We start from the raw sequence: 21,999 nt of genomic DNA, 5'->3' as shown, positions 1-21,999 counted from the left end.
TATTCAGACAGTTAATCCTTTATTGTTAATTCAGGTGAATAATGTAACATAAAAGTGCCCAGGAACACCTGATATAATACCTTACTGTATACAGCCTGTGCTGAAAAAGTATTACAACACATTTCCCCAATGGCAAGCATCTCACAGTCTAACACAGGTAAATGTGCTATGCCTTTTATATTCTTGTTTAATATAAACTATAATTACTGACTGTGTGAAGGTGTGTGTGTGTGTGTGTGTGTGTGTGTGTGTGTGTGTGTGTGTGTGTGTGTGTGTGAAGGCGAGTGAGGCAGAGTGAGCGACAGACCAGACCCACCAACAGATGGCATTTTACAGTCTCTAAATATTGAGAGTAGATTATCTCTGTTAATCCCCTGTGCACTACAAACAGGCATTTACAGTTGTGGCCTTGAGTATAAAACTCATACACACGTACACACACACACACACATGCAAAAACCAGTACAACTAAGAATCTCTTCCATCATGACCTGACGTTTTTCAGTTCACTTTACAGTATTTATGAAGGAACAGGTCCTAACAAATTAAAGAAATAATAATTATTTTTCAACGATTCTTGATGTTATGAAACAGCCATTATATTGACACCTAGTGGTCATGGATGTTTAAAAAAACAACTGTACTAAATCTATTTTGAATTTTAAACATGGTTGCTTTCACAGTGTAGGGGAACCTTGTAATCACGTGATGACTCATTGCTTTAAATTTAACATAGAAGATTCTGCTTGAATCTGAATATTATAAAAACTAACCTAATTGCATAAGTTTACTCTGACCAAGAATCAGTTGTCTCCACCCACAACTTAATATGAACCATGACAAGAAAAGCAGAAAGGATTATCTCAGCTCAGAATTCAAGGGAAACTTCCTAAATGCTTGATAGACCTTTTCTCAGTTTGCCTGTTCTTATGACCACAGAAGCACAAAGTGTGTCCCCCCTTCCTAAAACCCCCACTTACTCTGGTTACACAAGAACAAGACATTCCATATTAAAAATAGAACCACGATGGAACAATCAAAGTACATCATTCAACCAATAAAGAGGAAAAAATAATTTCTCACCATGCTTCTGATATGCCTTGTGAGGAGAACTTAAGTTTAATATGTTTTGGGCTGTTTGTAGAACTGTGCTGCTATCATCCTCGATGCTTCCAATAATGTAAGGATAGCACTAATCTGGGTGACTTGTTCCTAGTTATCTACCGGTGGGAAGCTACAGTATGTTAATATATTACTGAAGTGCTTTGTACTTGGCCTGGGTTTGTTTCATGGCCTGAATTTAGTGCTGTTTTCCCCAGGTGGCCCCTGGACCTAGATTTATAAAAATACCACCCAATCAAAGAGAGAGAGAGAGAGAGAGAGAGAGAGAGAGAGAGAGAGAGAGAGAGAGAGAGAGAATAAGGATGCAGGTGATTTCTTTCTCTGATAAAGTTCTAGGCTGTGGTGACTTTCCTCATGTGAATCGTTTGCGAATCATTTCATCTCAAGTCAGAACGTAATAACACATGGGGTGGTGACTGGGATGTGAAAAACTGAACTCTGCTACAGTGCAGTTGCTTGTCTCATAATCCCAAAGGCCGGGGTTTGATTGGCAGGTCACTGTGCCAGACACTGCAGTAAAAAACGCCTTTGCAGCGTTTTTGACAAGGAGTGCCTTTTTGAGTCAGGACGCGATTGGTTTCTAAAGGAATGCTGGCAGCTGGTTTTAAAGACGAAGGTGAACAGGGGCATGCCAAAGCAAACAATAGGTCCTGAGGCAGTAAAGTCTGAATAACGGAATTAGACAACCCGTGTAGAGAAATTGGGCTTGGCCCAGCTGTGCGTCGGTAATATTCTACTACCACATCAATAGCAGAGTGAGGAGGTTGCATGTACATCTGCGATCGGACGCGCAAGCTGTCGGGGCAAGGCAACCGTGAAACTAAAATGAATCGGGATGTCGCTCAGGTCGAAGTCGCCACTGCAGGAACTGTCGCGACGATAACTTCATAAGAACAGAAGAAAGTTCTCTTGGCAGCGTGTTCTTCAGGCAGATGGTGATCTATTTTCTCCCCATATTCACCCGTTTCCCACGCGCTCTGGGCCACAGCAATACAGATTTAATCACAGGGACGAACACGAAACAAGGATAACAAAGGGACTCCCACGGCTGGACTAATTTAAGATATCATTTTAATAGCTTCTATAAAATATTGTCTTGTATGCACCGTGTTCTGAAACATACTTGTTTATAAAGTGAAACAAGCAAATCGTGTTGGTCCCTTTTCCCTTTAATTACATTTTACTTGTTACCCTAAAGTTTGGGTATACATTTTATTTGAATAGCATTATTTCCAATTAGTTTTCAAAAACCTATAGTATACGATAAATAGCATATTTCTCTGTTTGTAGTGACGTGTAATTGAGTTAACTTTGCGCAAACCCAAGCATGTCTGGAACGAAAAACCGTCCCACACTTATGCACACACACTCGAACGTAGGCTACCGTTCCGGATGCGCTTCGGCTTTGGCTGTTTCGATAGTGTTCCGAGCGGACAGACTGCACAAACGGCCACAACGTAAACCTACACGAATACCTTTGGGATAGTTTCCACAGAGCGTCTGCTCAGCTCTCGGTGGAGCCGCTGGCTGGTACACTAAAATTCCTTCACAGCTGTGTATCTGTTCATCATCACGACGCGCCTGAATCACTTGAAACGCGTTTAGTAAAGGTACTGTGCAGTCGCCTGTAGATACTTTACGGGAATATCTTATATATTTAAAAAAAGGTTATTTAAAATATAGATTTCCTCATGAAGGCAACCCATTTGACTCAAATTATTACTCTTATAGAAACCAGCGTCCATGCAACCCTTTCTTTAATTTATGTGGGCCATTCGATTAAACGGTAGTTTGGGCTTTCTAAAATGACATCCTTAAAGTAGTTTGAACCAACAATTAACGCAGAAAGATTTGCCATTCTCCCTACTTTGTGATCATATTGGCTAATTGTCCTTGGTTGAGAAGTCACATATAGCCAAATCTGCATTATAAGGAGTAAATGTTGAGAGAATTTGTGAAAATTAGCTGAGGCTTCATGCCGTATCCAGAATCCCGGGAGAAAGAGAGGTCAAATCTCTTATTCAACTGCTCCACCTGCTGGAGGACATAGAAATAACATTGTCTTACACCCAGTGGCAAAATCTGACGACATCGACAGCATCCAAGCCAACAGTATCTGAGACAACGTATCAGTCATTAACCGCGCTATTGCTGCCCCGGGCCTCCAGGACTGCTCTGCAAGGTTGGACATTAGAAAAATAGACCATCTCTGTGACGTCTTTGTCCTTTATGCGTCTACATTGTTTGTCGTGCGGGTTAAACACTTGTATGGCTCTCGTTTGTCTGCAACCGATGCTGTGATGTTTCGATCGGGTGTATTTTTTTAAAAAATTCTAATGCGGGAATAAAACGAATATGGCGCGGGTGTCGTGTGTAACGTTTTTCGAATACGTCGTCGCTATTCTTTTATACGGTCTTTGTGCCATTTCACAGCCCATTTCAGCCGTAGCACATCGCAGTTTACATGCTCACACTTCTCATAGGATGGCAACGCATGATTTATGATACCAGGCTTCGGGCTTTAAGGTTATTCGAAAACCTATGGAAAACCCCACACGTAAACGTTTAATTAGACATAGCGACTCTGCCGCATAGGACAAGTGGCCTGTACTGTTCCATTGCTACCCAGACAAGGTTTATACTGAGTAAAGCATGATGGACAGTTCGCGTCGTTGAGGTTTCGGTTACACAATTTGCTGTCAATTTAAATGGCTGAATGATAATAATACAATTAATAGAGATACAATGGGCCACTGACTTTGCAAAATCTAAACCTACATATACATTTTATATTAGTAACTATCATCTTCATGCGAAACCAATTACAAAAATGATTCCGCACGCAGTGGGAAAAAGGCTGCGGTTGTGTGTGTGTGCGCGCGCGCGCGTGTAGTGTCTACATATAATTGGAAAACAACGCTGCCCACTTATGGCGTTATTCATGTTGTAGATAATTTTGGTGTCAGGCTGCAAGACAGGCTACAAGTTGTTGATAGAAGCACACAAATCAAGAAATTAAACAGAGTACAAATGTGTACAGAAAAATCGTGTGTGTTTGTGTGTGTGTGTGTGTGTGTGTGTGTGTGTTTTATTGACCCCATAACTGTCTTCCGTTCTCTGCAATAACCAAGTCGAACAATTAGAGGGTAACAAAAAGCATTACAATGATATAGATGTGTTTAATACCTCAATAATGGCTATCCAAAGGAATTGCAATCCTAACTGAAAATATTCCATAAGACATATTTCTTACACTTTTAATCATGTTTTACTAACAGTGTAAGTAACAGTGTAATTATTTAGTATTTTTATGCAAGAATCAAGTCACTTACTCTTTGTAACGTACAAAGCGACCATCGCATGGACATTACCCACATGTTGCTCCTCCTTATTCACCAACAACAAGATGCTGAATAAATCATATGTGTAATGAATTATTCAACTTTCTTCCTACTCTTTAGGATCCATTACCGTTCTGAAATCCCATCAACCTTGAGCTATGGGAAAGGAGAAACTGCACATCAACATCGTGGTCATTGGACACGTGGACTCTGGAAAGTCCACCACCACTGGTCACCTCATCTACAAGTGTGGCGGCATTGACAAGAGGACCATTGAGAAGTTTGAAAAGGAAGCTGCAGAGGTCAGACCCAGTCCAGAGTGCAGGATGTGCCCAAACAAACTGGTGTCCCATAGCGTCGAACAGTTCTGTTATTGCGACGCTGCACAGATTGTGTCCCCCTGCTATTTGTGTATGAGATTTATTCATTTGTGTCTTATAAATATACGTGGGTTGTTATGCTTCTTGTTTTTGAGCTCAGATGGGCAAAGGTTCCTTTAAGTACGCATGGGTTCTGGATAAGCTGAAAGCAGAGCGCGAGAGGGGCATCACCATCGACATCTCCCTGTGGAAGTTCGAGACCAGCAAGTACTACGTCACCATCATCGATGCACCAGGACACAGAGACTTTATCAAGAACATGATCACTGGAACCTCACAGGTGTGTCACCATTCAGACATCGCAGACAAGAAGCAGACTTGCTCTTGCTTAAAGGATTATCATTTGGTGTCCTTGGGCTGGAGACTGACATCCAAGATTTAGCACATGCTAAACATTTTTTCTTAGATTGCATTGATGTCAAATTTTCAGTGCAGTGCTTTGCTAAGTGTATAAATAAAGAATAATACAATAAATATCATAAATAAAATAGCACTAAGTGAACGTTTAGCTTCTTAGCACGTGCCGCTTCCTGTTCTGTGTGAGCACAGGCAGACTGTGCCGTGTTGATCGTGGCAGCAGGCGTGGGGGAGTTTGAGGCTGGCATCTCGAAGAATGGGCAGACCCGAGAACACGCACTGCTGGCGTACACGCTGGGCGTCAAGCAGCTGATCGTGGGCGTCAACAAGATGGACTCCACGGAGCCCAGCTACAGCCAGAAGCGCTATGAGGAGATAGTGAAGGAAGTCAGCACCTACATCAAGAAGATCGGCTACAACCCCGAGACTGTGGCCTTCGTGCCCATATCGGGCTGGAATGGAGATAACATGCTAGAATCTAGCCCCAATGTTAGTAAAGTGCCATGCTAAACACATCCACTGAATTGGCAAAACGGTGCAAAAAATAGGAATATTAATGAAAAATGTAAATCTTTCACCGTTGTTTAATATGGAAGCTGCATATGAAACATATCCTTGTGTGAAAGCAGACTGGGTGCTAAAGTTGTCTGAGCACATGTTTCCCACAGATGAGCTGGTTTAAGGGCTGGAAGATCACGCGTAAAGATGGCAGCGTCTCTGGGACCACGCTGTTAGAGGCTTTGGATGCCATCCAGCCTCCCACCCGGCCCACGGACAAACCACTCCGCCTTCCTCTGCAGGATGTCTACAAGATCGGAGGTGAGAAGACAGACGAGCAGATAGACAGATGAGCAGAGCCACAGAGGAACCCTCAGGAGGCCTGTTAAGAGCTGAATGTGGCAAGGAACTTGGCCACCAGTCAGAAACGAGTGTTTAGTCAGCAATGTGACGTTCTGCTTGGCTGCTTTGTCTAGAGCATGGTACTAACCACTGAGTATGGTACTAACCACTGAGCAGGGTACTAACCACTGAGTAGGGTACTAATCACTGAGTATGGTACTAGCCATTGAGTATGGTACTAACCACAGAGTGTGGTACTGGTTGCGGAGTACGGTACTAACCACTTATTGTGGTACTAGCCGCTGGGTGTGGTACTATCCACTGGGTTTGGTACTGGTCGCTGAGTGGTACTAACCGCTGCGTATGGTACTAACCGCTGGGTGTGGTACTAACCGCTGGGTATGGTACTAATCATTGAGTGTGGTACTAACCATTGAGTATGGTACTAACCGCTGTGTGTGGTGCTAACCACTGAGTATGGTACTAATCACCGAGTGTGGTACTAATCACCGAGTATGGTACTAACCACTGAGTGTGGTACTAATCACTGAGTGTGGTGCTAATCACCGAGTATGGTACTAACCACCGAGTATGGTACTAACCACTGAGTGTGGTACTAATCACTGAGTATGGTACCAACCACTGAGTGTGGTACTAATCACTGAGTGTGGTACTAATCACTGAGTATGGTACTAATCACTGTCACTATGCCTATCACTACTGTCACTGTCACTGCTGCTTTGTAACTTTAAAGAAGGCAAGACTTTGCTAAATTCAAAGATTGCACTGCTAGGGTGGCTACATTTAGGAGTGGTAGCGAATCTAACTTTGTTCTCTTCTCCCACTCAGGTATTGGGACTGTCCCGGTCGGCCGGGTTGAGACAGGCGTCCTCAAACCTGGCCTGGTCGTGACCTTCGCCCCTGTGAACGTGACCACTGAGGTGAAGTCTGTGGAGATGCACCACGAGGCCCTGTCAGAGGCACTGCCCGGAGACAACGTGGGATTTAACGTGAAAAACGTCTCTGTCAAGGACATCCGTCGCGGGAATGTGGCAGGGGACAGCAAGAACGACCCTCCACAGGAGGCTGCTAGCTTCACTGCACAGGTGTCACCAGCCAACCATCTCATTCAAACCAACCATGCTTATTAAGAAAACAATACCATCACTGGCATTTATTTTTTTATTAAAAATATAGCCACTGGTTATTCTGTATCTGCTTGCAGGTCATAATCCTGAACCATCCTGGCCAGATCAGTGCTGGCTATGCTCCTGTTCTGGACTGTCACACTGCCCACATCGCCTGCAAGTTCGCTGAGCTCAAGGAGAAGATTGACCGCCGTTCTGGGAAGAAACTGGAGGACAACCCCAAATCGCTGAAGTCTGGCGATGCAGCAATTGTGGACATGATCCCGGGAAAGCCGATGTGTGTGGAGAGCTTTTCTGAGTACCCTCCTCTTGGTAAGTTTTTTTTTTTTATCTACAGAAATTTGGATGTTAAAACAAACCTGTAGAAAGAAAAGGTCACCGGGATTGGTTCTCCTAGGGCGCTTCGCGGTGCGTGACATGCGCCAGACGGTGGCGGTGGGGGTCATTAAGGGCGTAGAGAAGAAGACAGCCACCTCAGGCAAGATCACCAAGTCCGCCCAGAAGGCCCAGAAGAACAAATGAACGTTGGGCAGGGCTGCGAGATCTCGAGTCAGCCACAGCAGAATCCATGCCGCCCATCCGCTCGTTAGCTCCATAGGAAAAGCCTGGCTAATTATCACAATGCATCGCAAGAGCAGACGGAGGAAAAACACACACACACAAACACACATATAAACACACACATAGAACACATACACACAGACACATACAAACACAAAGGAACACACACGAACACAAATGCTCTGACAATGATAACGATGGCTAATAATTGTATTTATGTTTGACCATTAGTAGTTTGGAGTTCTGCATTGGATTTACGTGAGCACCTTATGCTAATCTTTAGACGTGGAAGAGGAAAACAGCCATTTGGACCATTTTTCCTGCTTACTGTGCAATAGATTGACACCCTCCTCTCCTGTTCCCAACCAGCCATGTATCCTATCTATGTCGCTAACCTGACCTGCCTTGCAAGACCCATCAACCTCTACCGCTTTGTCGTAGATATTAGTTTTCACACTGGTTTGTATTGCACTGAGATGTTTGTGAGGTAGCCTTAAACACCCCTGTGTCTTTTTTCCCTGCTGCATGCATGAAGCTAGCTAGTGCACTTTACTGACACTCCCACCCCGTTAGCACTCTGTGTAGCCTGAGCGTGAGCTAAATGTTCCCCTTGCTCTCATATATCTTAACATGTGGACAAAGTTCTCCATAAGCTCATGTAACATGTGGGTTCACAATAAAAGATGTTTTAAGAAACAATAAAAGACATTTTAACACTCTTTAAAAAAAAAAAAAAAAAAAAAAAAAAGACGTTCATGGACGGTTTTTTCCCCTCCCTCTTATTTATATATGGCAGCGAGCTCTGAGCACCAGTTGCTACATGTACACAAACACTGGAGTCCAGCCTTAAGAATATTTATAAAAAAGATGTTGTGTTGTTTGTAAACATCCATGGCTATCAATGATCGGAACCCTACTAATTTTAACCCTTGTTCTGTATTAGTAAAGTTTGGTTAACGTCAGACTTCAGGAAGCGGTCATATTCTGGACCTCCACAGTGAAAAATATGTGATTAAATGCAGAGAGAATAGTGAGAACGGACAGAGACAGTGAACCAGGAGAGGTTTCGGGCTTCTACTTGTGTTTAATTGGCTTTATCAAAACTGTACAGTGTATAGCAGCAAAGGCGTCTTCCAATGTGTCTGGCACTTAGACCTGAAGAAAGAGACGAACTTCAGGAATCAATGGATTAGTTAGAAAGAGCAAAACAAACAAACAAACAAACAAAAAACCCCCCACCAAACTACATATCTGCCAAATATTTCAGTAAAAATGTTACACTTAAGTTGGCTTGACAAAGCCACAGCGTTTTTCTCATTACAGACACCTGAACTCCTCCAAATTGAAGCCTACATTTATAAAACCTTTATATTGCTGACATAACACACAGGTCTGCGCTGCTACTGTTGTTTATTTGAGTTGAGATTTTCATTGTTTTCAAACAACCACCTCCTTATATTCCTCCCCTCTTCACGTTGAAATTATCCTCTACTACAATTTTCGAAAACCATTAAAGTTCTGAAACACTGAAATGCTAGATTCACATTTAAAAGTGTCTGCCCACAGTTTCTATTATGTTTTTCCTATGCAGAGCTATTCAAGTTAAAAAGAATCTTTTAATCCAGGGACTTTGTAAAGTTATTCAGATAAACCTCACAGAGGTCTCACTCAGGTCTATTCTAGATCAATGGCAAAGTCACTGGATGAGTTGGAAAATAAAGTACAAGATCTTTGACAAGCCAACTTGTCTACAAACTCTGCTCCCTAGTTCCTCCCAGCTGTTTGGGGGCCATGAGTACCGCGTGCATTTATGTTTGGAGACATGCAACATTCATGCAACTCTGCAAGCAGAGTTCGGGATTTCTTAATGGTTTTGAGATTGAGAATCGAACTTCATTATTCAGCCTTTTAACAAATCAATTAAATTCTGAATCAACCCTTTCTCTCCTTATCACTATGTGAAACATAAGATGCATATAGAAAAAGGACAATGCATGCAATCATATGTCATTATGTGTGGTCAACTCAGATTTTTTTTTAATTTTTAAAATTAATTGGTACTGAACAGCAATTATAAAACTGCAATTAAAAAATGAAATACATTTGAAAACTAAAACTACAGCCCCCCACCCAATCTATCCTTCCTCACGTAACCTCCGTTTGCCCTCAGAAAAGTTTAAAATAAGACAAAGCTTCAATGTCGAGCTTTATGCCGTTCGTTAAGATCGTATCCCGAGGAGTTCCTGGTCTTTCTGCAGGGTTTTTTAGTTGGATGTGTGGCACACCTCGAGGCCCCGTGTCCCCTGCGCTGGTCGCGGGCACCCAGCGGGGCCTCCTCCTGCTGTCGTCAGCTCTGCTGGTCGCGGGGCCTCAGGAGCAGGTTGCGACAGGAAGCCGACGCCCCTGGTGGGTGGTGTGTCCCCTTCGCGGATGAAGAGGTTGACCTCGCCCCAGCCGCTCCTGCTTGCCTCGCAGGCGACGGATGAGGAGCCCTGGTCGCCGCCGGAGAGGCAGCCACGGCTGTCCACCTCAGAGGAGCTGAGGAGGTTGTGGAAAGAGAGGGACTTCCCCAGCACGTGGTCCCCGCTGCTCGGCGCCGGGACTGGGCACGGCGGGGCCAGCGGTTCCGTCTCCGCCTCCGCCTCCAGGCTCAAGCGTCGCCACCAGGAGCCGTCTTCCGTCTTGTGCCGGTACCGCTGTTGCGGTCTCCCCAAGTCCGAACTGGGAGCCGAGTCCTGCCGGTAGCTGGGTAAGTAGGAGTGAGGGCATGCGTCGGGAGGGCTGGGCTGAAGGATGCTCGAGGCGTTGCTGGTCTGGCCGGACTGGGGTGGAAACATCGGGACCTGAAACCGGCCAGATGCTGCCATCGACAGGGGGGCCGGAGGGGGGCGGCCTAGGCTGGGAAAATGCATCCTGCTGGGGTGAATGTTATTGGGTGAGAAGATGGGGGGCGGGCTCCCTCCGACGGTGGGCGTGGCCGGCGGGTGGAGCGGCGACGGGGTAAAAGGCGGCGCGGAGCTGGGATCGGCCCCGGTCGGGGGGGAGACGGACGTGTCGGCCAGGCGGCGGCTGGGCTCGCCGGGCGCTAGGATGAGCTGGAGGCTCCGGGGCAGGTTGGAACTGCCGGAGCGGTTGAACTGGGAGGTGGAGGAGAGGTCTTTGCTGAAGAGCGGACTCGGGTAGTTGGCCGCCTGCTCCAGCTCCAACAGGGGCAGCGAGGACAGGGTCAGAGCCGGGCTGGAGCCCTTCCGTAGGACCTGCCGGTACACATCCAACAGCGAGTCCAGCTTGGATTCAATGGACTGCACCTACACAGGGGGCATGGACAGGCCAGCGTGAATAAACCAAAAACTCATTTGCATATGCGAAGTACTTTTGTTCTTCTTTTTAAAGGAATATTCCATCTTTTTTCAATCCGTATCTGTATGCATACGGTTGATTCCAACATATATACCACACATTATATACCACACATATATACCAACATTATATACCACATAAATTTACCAACATATATACCACACATATATACCAACATTATATACACCAACATTATATACACATTATATACCACACATATATACCAACATATATACCACACATTATATACCACACATATATACCAACATATATACCACATATATACCACACAAATTTACCAACATATATACCACACATATATACCAACATTATATACACATTATATACCACATATATACCAACATTATATACCACACATATATACCAACATATATACCAACATTATATACACATTATATACCACACATATATACCAACATATATACCACACATATATACCAACATTATATACACATTATATACCACACAAATTTACCAACATATATACCACACATATATACCAACATTATATACACATTATATACCACACATATATACCAACATTATATACCACACATTACATAGCACACATATACACCAACATATATACCACACATTATATATCACACATATATACCAACATATATACCACACATTATGTTTCCCTGTACCAGGAAAAGAGTGGAAAACCCATTTACTCAAAACACATTATTGACTGAAACCATCAATAAGAATTCTTCTGTCAGTAATATAAAGTGTTCATAATATATAGATACCCTGGGCTTAAGAAAGACCCTGTACAAACAACTGATTAATAATAATAATAATAATAATAATAATAATAATAATAATAATAACATTCTGATTAGTAACAATAATAATGTAACATATAACATTCACATTATATAGTCACATATTTACTTATTGATGGGATTCAGCAACTGCCATTACTCCATTGCTCGCCCACTATTAGCATGTCAAAAGGTTTTCCTGTACAGCATGTATTGAAACTATTGTTTGTGGTATTTGATTATTAGCTACAGATGTGGTTGGTAAAAATTAGGTTAATAATGCTGGACAATTCCTTTAAAGTAACATAGCTTAAATGGGGAAAAATGTTTCACTGTTCTATAATAGAAAACTGAAGTGGTAGTACTTAAATAAAGATTTGTTGAAAAAAGATATACAAGACCAATAAAGTTACAAATTATCACTTGTGATGTCACTCTCCCTGCCCCTGACTACATTTCCCATGAGCCTCGTGCCTCATCATGCCTGTCACTCCAACCAGTCCCATCAACCACAGCCAGCTCCTGTGGATTGACTGTGTACACCTGTTCCTGTTTTTCCGTGTCTACGTCTCATGACACTCTTTTTAGGTGAAACATTGTCATGGCATATCCTGTGCTAGCCTTCCTGCTTTTGTTTTCTGGTTTGTTCTCTTGGATGGATTACCGGTATTGTAGTTTTTAGTCTGGCTTCTTGTTTGCTAGCCCGGTTTGAGCTGTTTTTGCCCTCTCTGGCTTGTGACCTGTCTCTGTTTTTTTGTTCAGGGCTTCGGATTTGCCCTCTCTAGAAGTGCTGCATCTTATCTGCGAGCCTCTGAACTCCATCAGTTGTGTTATACATGAAATTATTAATCGCCACAACCTTAGATCATGAATGACTAGATGATTGATGATAAATATTAATATACTGTTCAATACCAAACTCTTCTGGACTTTTAATATTTATTTGTGTGACTGAATACTTGAAACGAGGCTGAAATGTGATTATAAAGAAATTAGCTGCTGTTACTCGTGAAATGAGGCGTAGAGATGGACACGAGAGTGTGTTAACACAGCACACACATGCTCACCTGCCTCTCCACCTTGCACACTCTCCCCAGCATACTGACGTCCTCCAGGAGCTCTCCTTCAGAGAGCAACTTCTCCCTCGGCTTCTTCTCCACTGGGACCTGGCCTTTCCCCAGGATCTGGTCCACCCTGATAGAGAGACAGACAGACATGGAGAAGGACAGGGTATCGAAAGATTTAAGAGGGCCACAAATAATAGCAGATCCAGATATCGAGCCACCAGGGAATGACAAGAGACCAGAGAATGTAGTTGTGTAGTTCAGGTTTTTAGAATCAGTACTTGGATCAGAATCTTCCTGTTTTTTTTGTTTTGTTTGTTTTTGCATTTCTGATGAATACAATAAAAGCATCACAGACTACGTTCTGAACCTTGAGTTCAGACATCACCTGCTACAAACATGTTCAGTTTTAGCCATGTCCACAGGGTGGCGATGCCCCTTTAGATGATAATATTCTTGACCAGTCAAATCCATTCAAATAACGCATGGTAAGGTAAAGATTTGTAGAGTGTAATAGTTCTTGCCGTGCGGTCGTGCCGTCTTTAAAAAGGTGAACTTTAATCACACTTTTAATGCAGTGTTATATTTAAAAAACCCCAATAACAATAGATAGAAAAATCAAACAATTGGCAAACAAACAAACAAACAAACAAATAAATAAATACTGACAGTAGCATAATAAGCTAATACCCAATCAGCCCATAGTATGCTATAAAAAGCATATGGTTGCATAGAGTAGTGTGATTACAGTGACCTATCACCGTATTGTCTGGCCCTAGCTGCCTGTAATTCATGAAAAACCCTAGAGACCAACATACCAAAGACATGTACGTATAAAACAACTACCTACACACACACACACACACACACACACAGATTTGCATGCACAAACACAAGAGCACAGTGAATTCCTGTTGTTTTAGTGGCACTGTAAAACTGAAGCCCGCATGACTGACATACAAATGGAGGGAGGCGCAGCACCTTGTCTGCAGGCTTTTGATGCGACACAGCATGTCCAGGTGTCCGGCCGAGTACTGTTCTATCACGTCCTTCACGTCATACGGCCGCAGCGTCTCCTTGAACTTCTTCTTCGCCACGTGGAACTTCATGATCCTACAGAGCAGGCAAAAGGGTGCTAAAATATAACCCGTTTAAGGGGAGAATGGGTGGTACATTGATATTTGTTCCTCTAGGGGGCAGTGGTGACGAAGTAACTCAAAACTTCAACAACAAGAAAAAAAAGATATAAAGGAATATGCAGGTAAGTAATAAGTATTTTGGAACGGTTATAAAATGTTTGTGAGTCATTAATTTATCATTAGAGTCAAACTGTATTACTTTCAGAGAAAATATTATGGAACAGTTCTGGTAACTAAACAGCAGATCCCATACCACGAGAAAGCCTCAGACAATGCTCTCTCTCTCTCTCTCTCTCTCCCTCTCTCTCTCTCTCCCCCTCTCTCTCTCTCTCTCCCCCTCACTCTCTCTCTCTCTCCCCCTCTCTCTCTCTCTCTCCCCCTCACTCTCTCTCTCTCTCTCTCTCTCTCTCCCCCTCACTCTCTCTCTCTCTCTCTCTCTCCCCCTCACTCTCTCTCTCTCTCTCTCCCCCTCACTCTCTCTCTCTCTCTCTCTCATTTTCTCTGTCTCACACATGCCCGCCCACGCACACCCTGCAGCACCTCACAAAGCAGGCTGCCCCCAGCACAGTGTGCAGTAGCTGTATTGGCTGGAGTGTGTGTGTGTGGACCAGGGTCATGCTCTCCGAGCCAAAGAGATGCCGTGCTGCTCTGACGAACTCTACCCTCCACCAACGCCCCGAGCACCGCAGGCTGATATAAGCTCCGCAATTCGACCGCCGCTAACGCAAATGCTCGCCGATGCGGCGGTTAGATGTTCAGAAGTCACTGCCACGGCACTGCTGAGGCAGTTTAGCTCTGCTGGTTCATTGTTTCTTATCATGCCCTTGTACGGTGTATTCCATGTGTACTGGACCTTATAAGCACTGCTCATGTCCATGTAAGACTGAGAGATGTATAGATTTGAAGGACCTTCTACAAGAGACCCTTGTAAAGAGCAACAATCACTTTCCTTCTCACGGTGAACCCGCTCGTTTGTATAAAGCTTTGGTTCAAACGCACGTCCTGGTCTTCGTTGCTATGCGCATTCTCCTGGCGCCGTCGCCCATTCAGGGAGTATAGGGGAGCTGGAACGGTGCAGACTCTGTCAGTGTTTACCTCACTGCCCGGATGGCTGCCTTCACAGCTGCGGACAGATCCTCAGAAGAGATCTCACAGTGACAGCCTCTCTCATCGAAGATCTCCTCGGCTCCCATATTAGCTTCGCCTGCCCCCGTTGCGCGTGCACACAGACCCACGCACACACAGACAGACACAGACACACACGCGCACTGTTGTACCGCTGAGCTCAGCTAATCTTCGGATCGCTCGTTCATGTGAGCGGTGTCTCTGTACTGTGACACCACACAGAAAGACGAGGAAAAGTTGCTGGTGTATGACATAAACCTGAGAAAGAGCAATGCAAGGATGAAATGAACCGCACTGAAAAGAGAAAGACCTTTTTTCACAAGCCTTAACGTTTTTCACAGAAAAACCCCTAGAAATTTGGGTTTTGATGTGCACATGCACACCAGTCAACCATAACATTAAAACCACCTGCTTAAAGTGGTACAGGTCCCATTTATGCCACCAAAACAGCTCTGAGCTGTTGAGGCCTGAACCCTACAAGCCCTATTACGGTGTCCTGTGGTGTCTGGCACCAAGACATTATCAGCAGGTCCTGTAAATTGCAAGGTGTGGGCTCCATGGATCCAACTTGTTTTCCTAGCACATACCACAGGCACTGGATCAGATTGAAAAATTGGGAGTTTGGAGGCCAAGTCAACACTTGAACTCTGTTATGTTCTTGAAATCAATCTTAGACAGTTTTTGCAGTGTGGCAGGGCGCATTATCCTGCTGAAAGAGGCCACTTCCATTAGGGAACACTGTTACCATAAAGGGGGTAACGATGTTTAGGTATGCGGTGCATGTCAAAGTAACAGCCAGAAGTTAAGGTTTCCCAGTAGAACATTTTCCGAGTAGAACATTCCCCAGAGCATCACACTGGACCAAATGGGCTAGCCTTCGCTCCCCACACACTGTTAGTAGGTACTAACCACTGCATGCTGGGAACACCCCACAGTACCTGCCAGTTTAGAGATTCTCTGTTCCATTGTGATGTCATCTATCCATCACAATTTGGTCCTTGTCAGAGTCACTCGGATCCTTACATTTGCCCTTTTTTCCTGCTTCCAGCATATCACCTTCAAGAATGGACTGATCACTTGTGTCTAATACATCCCAGCCCTTGACAGGTGCAATTGTAACGATATAATCAATGCTATTCCCTTCATCTGTCAATGGTTTTAATGTGGTGGCTGACTGGTGTGTATTTATATATCACTCTCAAAATTGCCTAGCCCGACACTGTGATCCAGGCAGGGCATGTTTTTGCAGACAGATCCACTCATCAGGGCGAGCAGGTTCACAGGGGTCACTGCAGTGCAGAGCCCAACCGCACCAGCACAACTGACTCTCAATCCCTCATCGGTACTGGCCAGGCTTGGCCCGCTGTCCGTCAGGGTAGGGAACCCTGAATCCGGAATCTTGAGTGGCAGGGCGAGGCTCCGAATGTTGGAAGATGCTGCAGAATGGGAAGTGCGTGTTTGTATGTGTGTGTTTGTGTATAGGCATTTGTGTTAATAAGAGGAAGTGTGTGCAGTATTTATCTGTTGGCATAGGTGGTCGTGTCTGTGTGTGTGTGTCTGGTAAACCACTTTGTTCCTAGAAACACACAGAGGGGGACATTTTTGATGGCCCATGTAGTGATGGCCCCACAGGATGTGAGTGCCCCGTGAGCCTTCACTAAAGAGAGGGACATCAAGGGACATCAAGGGACAGAGAAGAGAACAAAGTAGGGGCCAGTGGGCGGACAACAGGCCCCATCTCAGCAAGAGACCTTTGTCCCATCTCAGCAGGAGGACCAACCAGGACCATCTGTCCCCGAGGACACCATGCTGGTACAACATAGAGCAAATGAGAGATCACAGTTCTACTGCATATCCCAATTGCCATGTTCCACACAGTGTTGAACTCTTGATGTGACATTGTTTGAAATTATGTAGAATGTGGATGTGTTGTTATTTATTTATTTATTTCTCAAGGACGGACTTCTTTGGAGGTTGGGAGGAAATGTATTTCCTCAACTGTGCAATCTTCTAAAAAACAATAAATTGGGTTTTTTTTTATGCAAAGATCATGTCTGATCCACTGCAACACCCCACAAAAAAACATGTTAAATGCCTGAATTTGGTCAAACACTCGTCTGGAACAAATGAGATTGGTCAGAACACTCATCTGGAATGTCTGAGATTGGTCAGAACAGTCATCTAGAATACTTGAGATTGGTCAGAACAGTCATTGGAACTGCTGGAGACTGGCCAGGTTGCTCATGCCACACAATAATTTGTTACATGATTTGCAGAATTGGCATAAGACAGCTTTTTGCAAATGCCAACACTGCGATAATGACTCACAAATTATATATTGTGTAGTCCTAATTGCTGGCAACATCACCCATCATCATCGATGCCAAAGGAGCATGTGGCCATTTGATTTACCAGTGAGAAAGATTCTGCATGCACATTAAAAATGGATCATTCACACTATTTTGAGATTAATTCAGAGTGATAACCAGATTCCTTTGAAAGTACGGCCCAACTGTGCACAATGACCATGCGCTGACTGTGCTCCTCTGTTCTGCCTGTTCACAGCTGGCAGATGGAATTGGGGTAGTGAGGAATGTTTCACAGTAATAACACCTGTCCTTAACGGTGCCACTGAAACCCACGCAAACGGTGTGCAAAGTCAGACTGCTCTTTTTAAAGAACTGAACGAACATGCTATTGCTGGTGGCAAACATCTTGAACAACAACTAAATATTCAAACACCAAGGAGGAATTAATTGTGGCATTGGCAAGCGTTTGACAAACACCTTGATCAAATCAATCAAACCCAAACCACCAATCAAAGGAAGGCCAACCTTCAGTGGTGGAGCGCGATTGGCTCTTGAGGCGGAGGGAGGGCCTGAAGCGGGTGCGGTCGTTGAAGCTCCAGCTCTTCTGCACTTTGGCCGGGCTGGAGCCCTCCGTGCTGATGTCGGCGCCCGGGGAGCGGCGGTCCGTGACTGACGTCTGTCTGCTCTTGATGCTCTGACCACGAGGACTCGCCATCCTCACGCGGTCCTTAAAGCTCAACTTCTGACTGAGAGAGGGGAGAAAGAAAGAGAGAGAGCAAGAGAGGAACAGAGGGAGAGAGAAATAGAGAGAGGTGATGGGTTACGAGGAGAGAATGAAGGACAGAGAAGAACAGAGAGGGAGAAAGTGAAAGGAAGTGTGTGGTAGAGAGGGAGGATTTTAAAATGGTCGAAGTCTACGTAAAAAGTAATGGGCTCACAAGGTGCACCTGAACCCTCAGACCATCCCTTGGTTTACTTCTCTCTTTCTCTGTGATAGAGACGGTCACTTAGGAAGGTCAAATGGGGACACTGGCTGCTGTGGCGGGTAGCTGGCTCTCTGGTCCGGTGGTCAGACCTTCTGCGGGCATATGACCACAAGCCACCAGCTAGCTTCATAGCATTAGCTGCTATGGGGTCAGTACTGAATGATCTAGAGTGTGAGATGAAGACTGGGAGATTCAATTATATGACGTCCACTCAGGCAATTAGTGAGGCAAACAATGTAATAATGGAGGGATAAGTTAAAATCACGTTACACTATACCGACTCTAAGCTATACTATTACTGTCTGTTGTCTTTACTGTATTTGTTTCATACTGTAACTGTTTTGTTATTTGTCTTCTTTTTCACATTATAGCACCTTCATGATAGGAGGGTTGATCAGTGTCAACTGAGGAATACAGGACCCTGGGAACATATATATGTACCCCTCTGGAAATACACCATCAAAAAATGCTTACGTGGCTAAGCACGAACAATAGCCAGTTGCAGGGGCCGGTTAGCTCATGCTAATTGTTACCCATCTTACTATTTTTTTGGCTGAGTGTACATTTGTGGTTTGTCTGTGGGGGACTAGAGAGCCTCGTGTGTGTCATGTGTCTAGGAGAGGTATTCTTCCTCATTTTAACGAAGGAGAACTAGAAAGGTCCCACTGATCGCATGCATACCAGCACCTCCACCCTGGAGAACCTGCTGTGTACAGGCCTGGAGAGGCCGAGCAACCTGAAGTTCACACAGCAACGCAGGCTTAACACAGCTGCAGTGGCTGGGCTGGAAACCCGCAGGGTCAGAGTTCGCCTCCGTGAGCAATCGATATTCTGACGGAATGGGGAGAGAGATATCCGGGCAGCGGCACAGAACACGAGAACATTTGATCTGGGAGGGATGAGCGGTGCTGTCTACCACGTAATTACTTTTAGTATCAAACGGTGAGAGCGGTTTAGTTATGTTACCGTTACTCAGCATGTTCAACACGGAAATACCGGGAGTTCTTAGAAAAGCACCACACACCGAGCCACCACAACCAAGGTGTCGTGTTTAGTGGGGCTGCTTCCCATGCACCTATATGATCATGCCAAGGGTCAGTACAGCATTCCCGGAGTTAGCACAGAGACCGTTGCATGCTACCTGCTTTGACTCCGCTTCCTGTCGGATCTGAGCTTTCCGCCCAGGCTCTTACTACATGTGAGGACGAGACACAGGAGTAATGTTACTTCCTGCTGTTCTCTCTCAGCGTGTGAGGACATTTTTTTTTTTTGCTCCTGGTGTCTTTTTTATTATATTGTTATTGTTTTTCTTTACAGATGACAGAATACGAAGGGCAATTGAATTCGGGAGCGCTGGCCATTTAGTGTCTAACAGTGTTTCCATGACTCACATGGTCCTTTCAAGCCTCAAATGTGTCTCACGTAACTATGCTAATTCCGTTAGCGCTCCGCGGCTACGGGCCCCTCTCGAACGGTGAGTCACCGTGGGAACAAATGGTGGCTCGTTAGGTGCAATAAATGCTTCAGAGGCCACATTATGCTGATGAAGGGCCCTCGTCCTCGTCTCTTTGTGTGAACGGCCGCGTGAGAGACGGCGATGATGAAGAGGCGGATCGGGGCTTCTCGCGCCGCCCTCATCATTTCCCAATCAGAGCAAATGACTTTGTTTGTTTGGCTCGGCTAGTGTGATAGTCCAGTCGGCCCGAGGGCTGCCGCTCTCCCTGTGGCTCTATTAGGAACCGTACGCTTTCGACGACGGGGCCGTTGCCTCGGGGACATGCACTGCAGCTGAGTGGAAGGCGCGTCCATTAGCCTAATGACCGATGTGTCACAGCTGCAGTGTCCCTCCTAGGTTTTGGTGGACCTTTTTGGCTTGCTCGCCAAATAAAAGCGACGTCCTTACAGGCCTGTAAATGTCGCCAGGCAAAGACAAAGAAACGCACCGTGTTTAAAATCGCGCAGTTAGGTTATGCGCCTATCGTGCACTCTGCCTAACCTAAACGCACACGTCTCTACTTGGAAAACATGGGATTCTCCAGTAATCAGATGGAAACAAATCGGTCGCTGGACAACCCTCTTTCTGTGCGAGCGTATCTGGCCACCTAGTGCTGAGTAGGAGCATTACATCTGACAACAATAACTAGGATTTTACTTGGTATAGACTTAAGACAAATGAAAAGGAAAAGTGATACCAACCTCGTGGCTGTCTCCGCTTGTTCTTTCCTTTAGTTGAAGCCGAAGAGCAGGACAGTAATGTAATAAATGAAAACGGACCATACTGAGTTACGTTATTCATCAAAAAGACTTTACACAACACAACACTAATGAAGTTCACAGTAATCAGTTCAGGTAGGAGTACTTTAGTGAGATCACGCATAAGAATGAACCACAAGCCATAGAATCCAAGTGCAAAGCAGATCAATACACAGTCCATGGGAAAGCAACCAGATATTATGGCAGACATGCGCGATGCAGGTTTCACCATGCACAGGAAGCCAAGACGCAAAGCACAAAGCGAAGGGGGATGTGAACTATCTAGACAGCGTGTGTGTGTGTTTGTGTTTATCTCTGTGTGTTTGGGGTGACATCTTAAAACTTCCAGGCTCAAGTCTGTGCTAAATTGACATTGAACTGACGGTGATATGGTTCCTTCAAAACGCTATAACCGCCAGGTCAGTAGACCATAACAGAGCAGTGGTCCCTGCACCTCAAGTCTGAATCATTCACATTCTACAGATTGAGGGCATGGAGGAACAAAGGCGAGCTAGATCACAGATAAGGAGAACCCCCCCCCCCCCACATCCTCAAAAAAAGTGTCTAACAGCGAATGAAAGTCAATTAGGAAGTAACAGAATTTAGCAGAAACTCACATGGTGTAATTTCACTAATCTTACTGATTAACCTTTACTTTTTGGCAATTTTTGACTAAGAATCCCTCTGAATGTAAGTCTTGGTTTATTCTTTACTTTCTGTAGCAAGAGCGTTGCCAAAGGTAGCTGACTGTCTAAATCCTGTGAGTCTGGACAATACGGCTCCTTCAAGTGGCTTTGAACTTAACTGAGTTCCAAGGATAAAACATTGGTAATTTTCTTTTGTTATTACAGGAAAGGGAGAATCAAATGTCTGGGAATAAAGAGTACCTATACAAGTATGTGTGTGTGTGTGTGTGTGTGTGTGTGTGTGTGTGTGTGTGTGTGTGTGTGTGTTACAGAGAGAAACAGATAGATCAAAAGTAAAAATTCTACAAAGGAAAAGAAGTGGATATGAGAAGTAGCCCCCAGTATCCACAGATCAAGATAAGGGAGGGAAGACGGTTGGAGCGGAGGAGTGTTGCGAGGCGCCGGGCGCAGGGTTGTACCTACTTCGTAGGACTGCAGGTATGCAACGCCTTCAAATGAGGCTTCCAGGTAGCAATGGAAACCGAGTTCTCATCAGCTGCATAACTACGCCAAACGCACTGCATGCCAAACACACAC

At 44.8% G+C, this 21,999-nt stretch overlaps 2 protein-coding genes across 3 annotated transcripts in view; one reads left to right on the top strand and one right to left on the bottom strand.

Moving 5' to 3' along the window:
• The first annotated feature begins 3,191 nt into the window (after window positions 1-3,191).
• On the top strand, window positions 3,192-8,288 carry eef1a1b (eukaryotic translation elongation factor 1 alpha 1b). Its single transcript, XM_027024820.2, has 8 exons — window positions 3,192-3,304; window positions 4,584-4,765; window positions 4,944-5,123; window positions 5,393-5,689; window positions 5,869-6,019; window positions 6,890-7,146; window positions 7,266-7,500; window positions 7,586-8,288. Exons 2-8 carry the CDS (start codon window positions 4,622-4,624, stop codon window positions 7,708-7,710), a joined length of 1,389 nt encoding a protein of 462 aa, XP_026880621.1. The 5' UTR covers window positions 3,192-3,304; window positions 4,584-4,621; the 3' UTR covers window positions 7,711-8,288.
• A 525-nt stretch (window positions 8,289-8,813) lies between these two features.
• kcnq5b (potassium voltage-gated channel, KQT-like subfamily, member 5b) overlaps window positions 8,814-21,999 on the bottom strand; it is an 83,144-nt gene continuing 69,958 nt past the window's right edge. The window contains exons 8-14 of one of the 2 annotated variants that reach the window (XM_035534756.1): window positions 21,886-21,980; window positions 20,720-20,746; window positions 18,063-18,283; window positions 15,199-15,307; window positions 13,946-14,077; window positions 12,968-13,094; window positions 8,814-11,057 (exon numbers count right to left, since the gene is read on the bottom strand). In XM_035534756.1, coding sequence (XP_035390649.1) covers window positions 10,014-11,057; window positions 12,968-13,094; window positions 13,946-14,077; window positions 15,199-15,307; window positions 18,063-18,283; window positions 20,720-20,746; window positions 21,886-21,980 — 1,755 coding nt within the window. In that variant the 3' untranslated portion in view covers window positions 8,814-10,013. The remainder of the gene's footprint in view (window positions 11,058-12,967; window positions 13,095-13,945; window positions 14,078-15,198; window positions 15,308-18,062; window positions 18,284-20,719; window positions 20,747-21,885; window positions 21,981-21,999) is intronic. The other variant, XM_035534757.1, reaches the window with a different exon arrangement.

The sequence above is a fragment of the Electrophorus electricus genome, chromosome 16 (assembly GCF_013358815.1).
Source record: "Electrophorus electricus isolate fEleEle1 chromosome 16, fEleEle1.pri, whole genome shotgun sequence".
Lineage (NCBI taxonomy): Eukaryota > Metazoa > Chordata > Actinopteri > Gymnotiformes > Gymnotidae > Electrophorus > Electrophorus electricus.
Note: the sequence above shows the minus strand (reverse complement) of the source record. Positions and strands in the feature narration are given on the sequence as shown.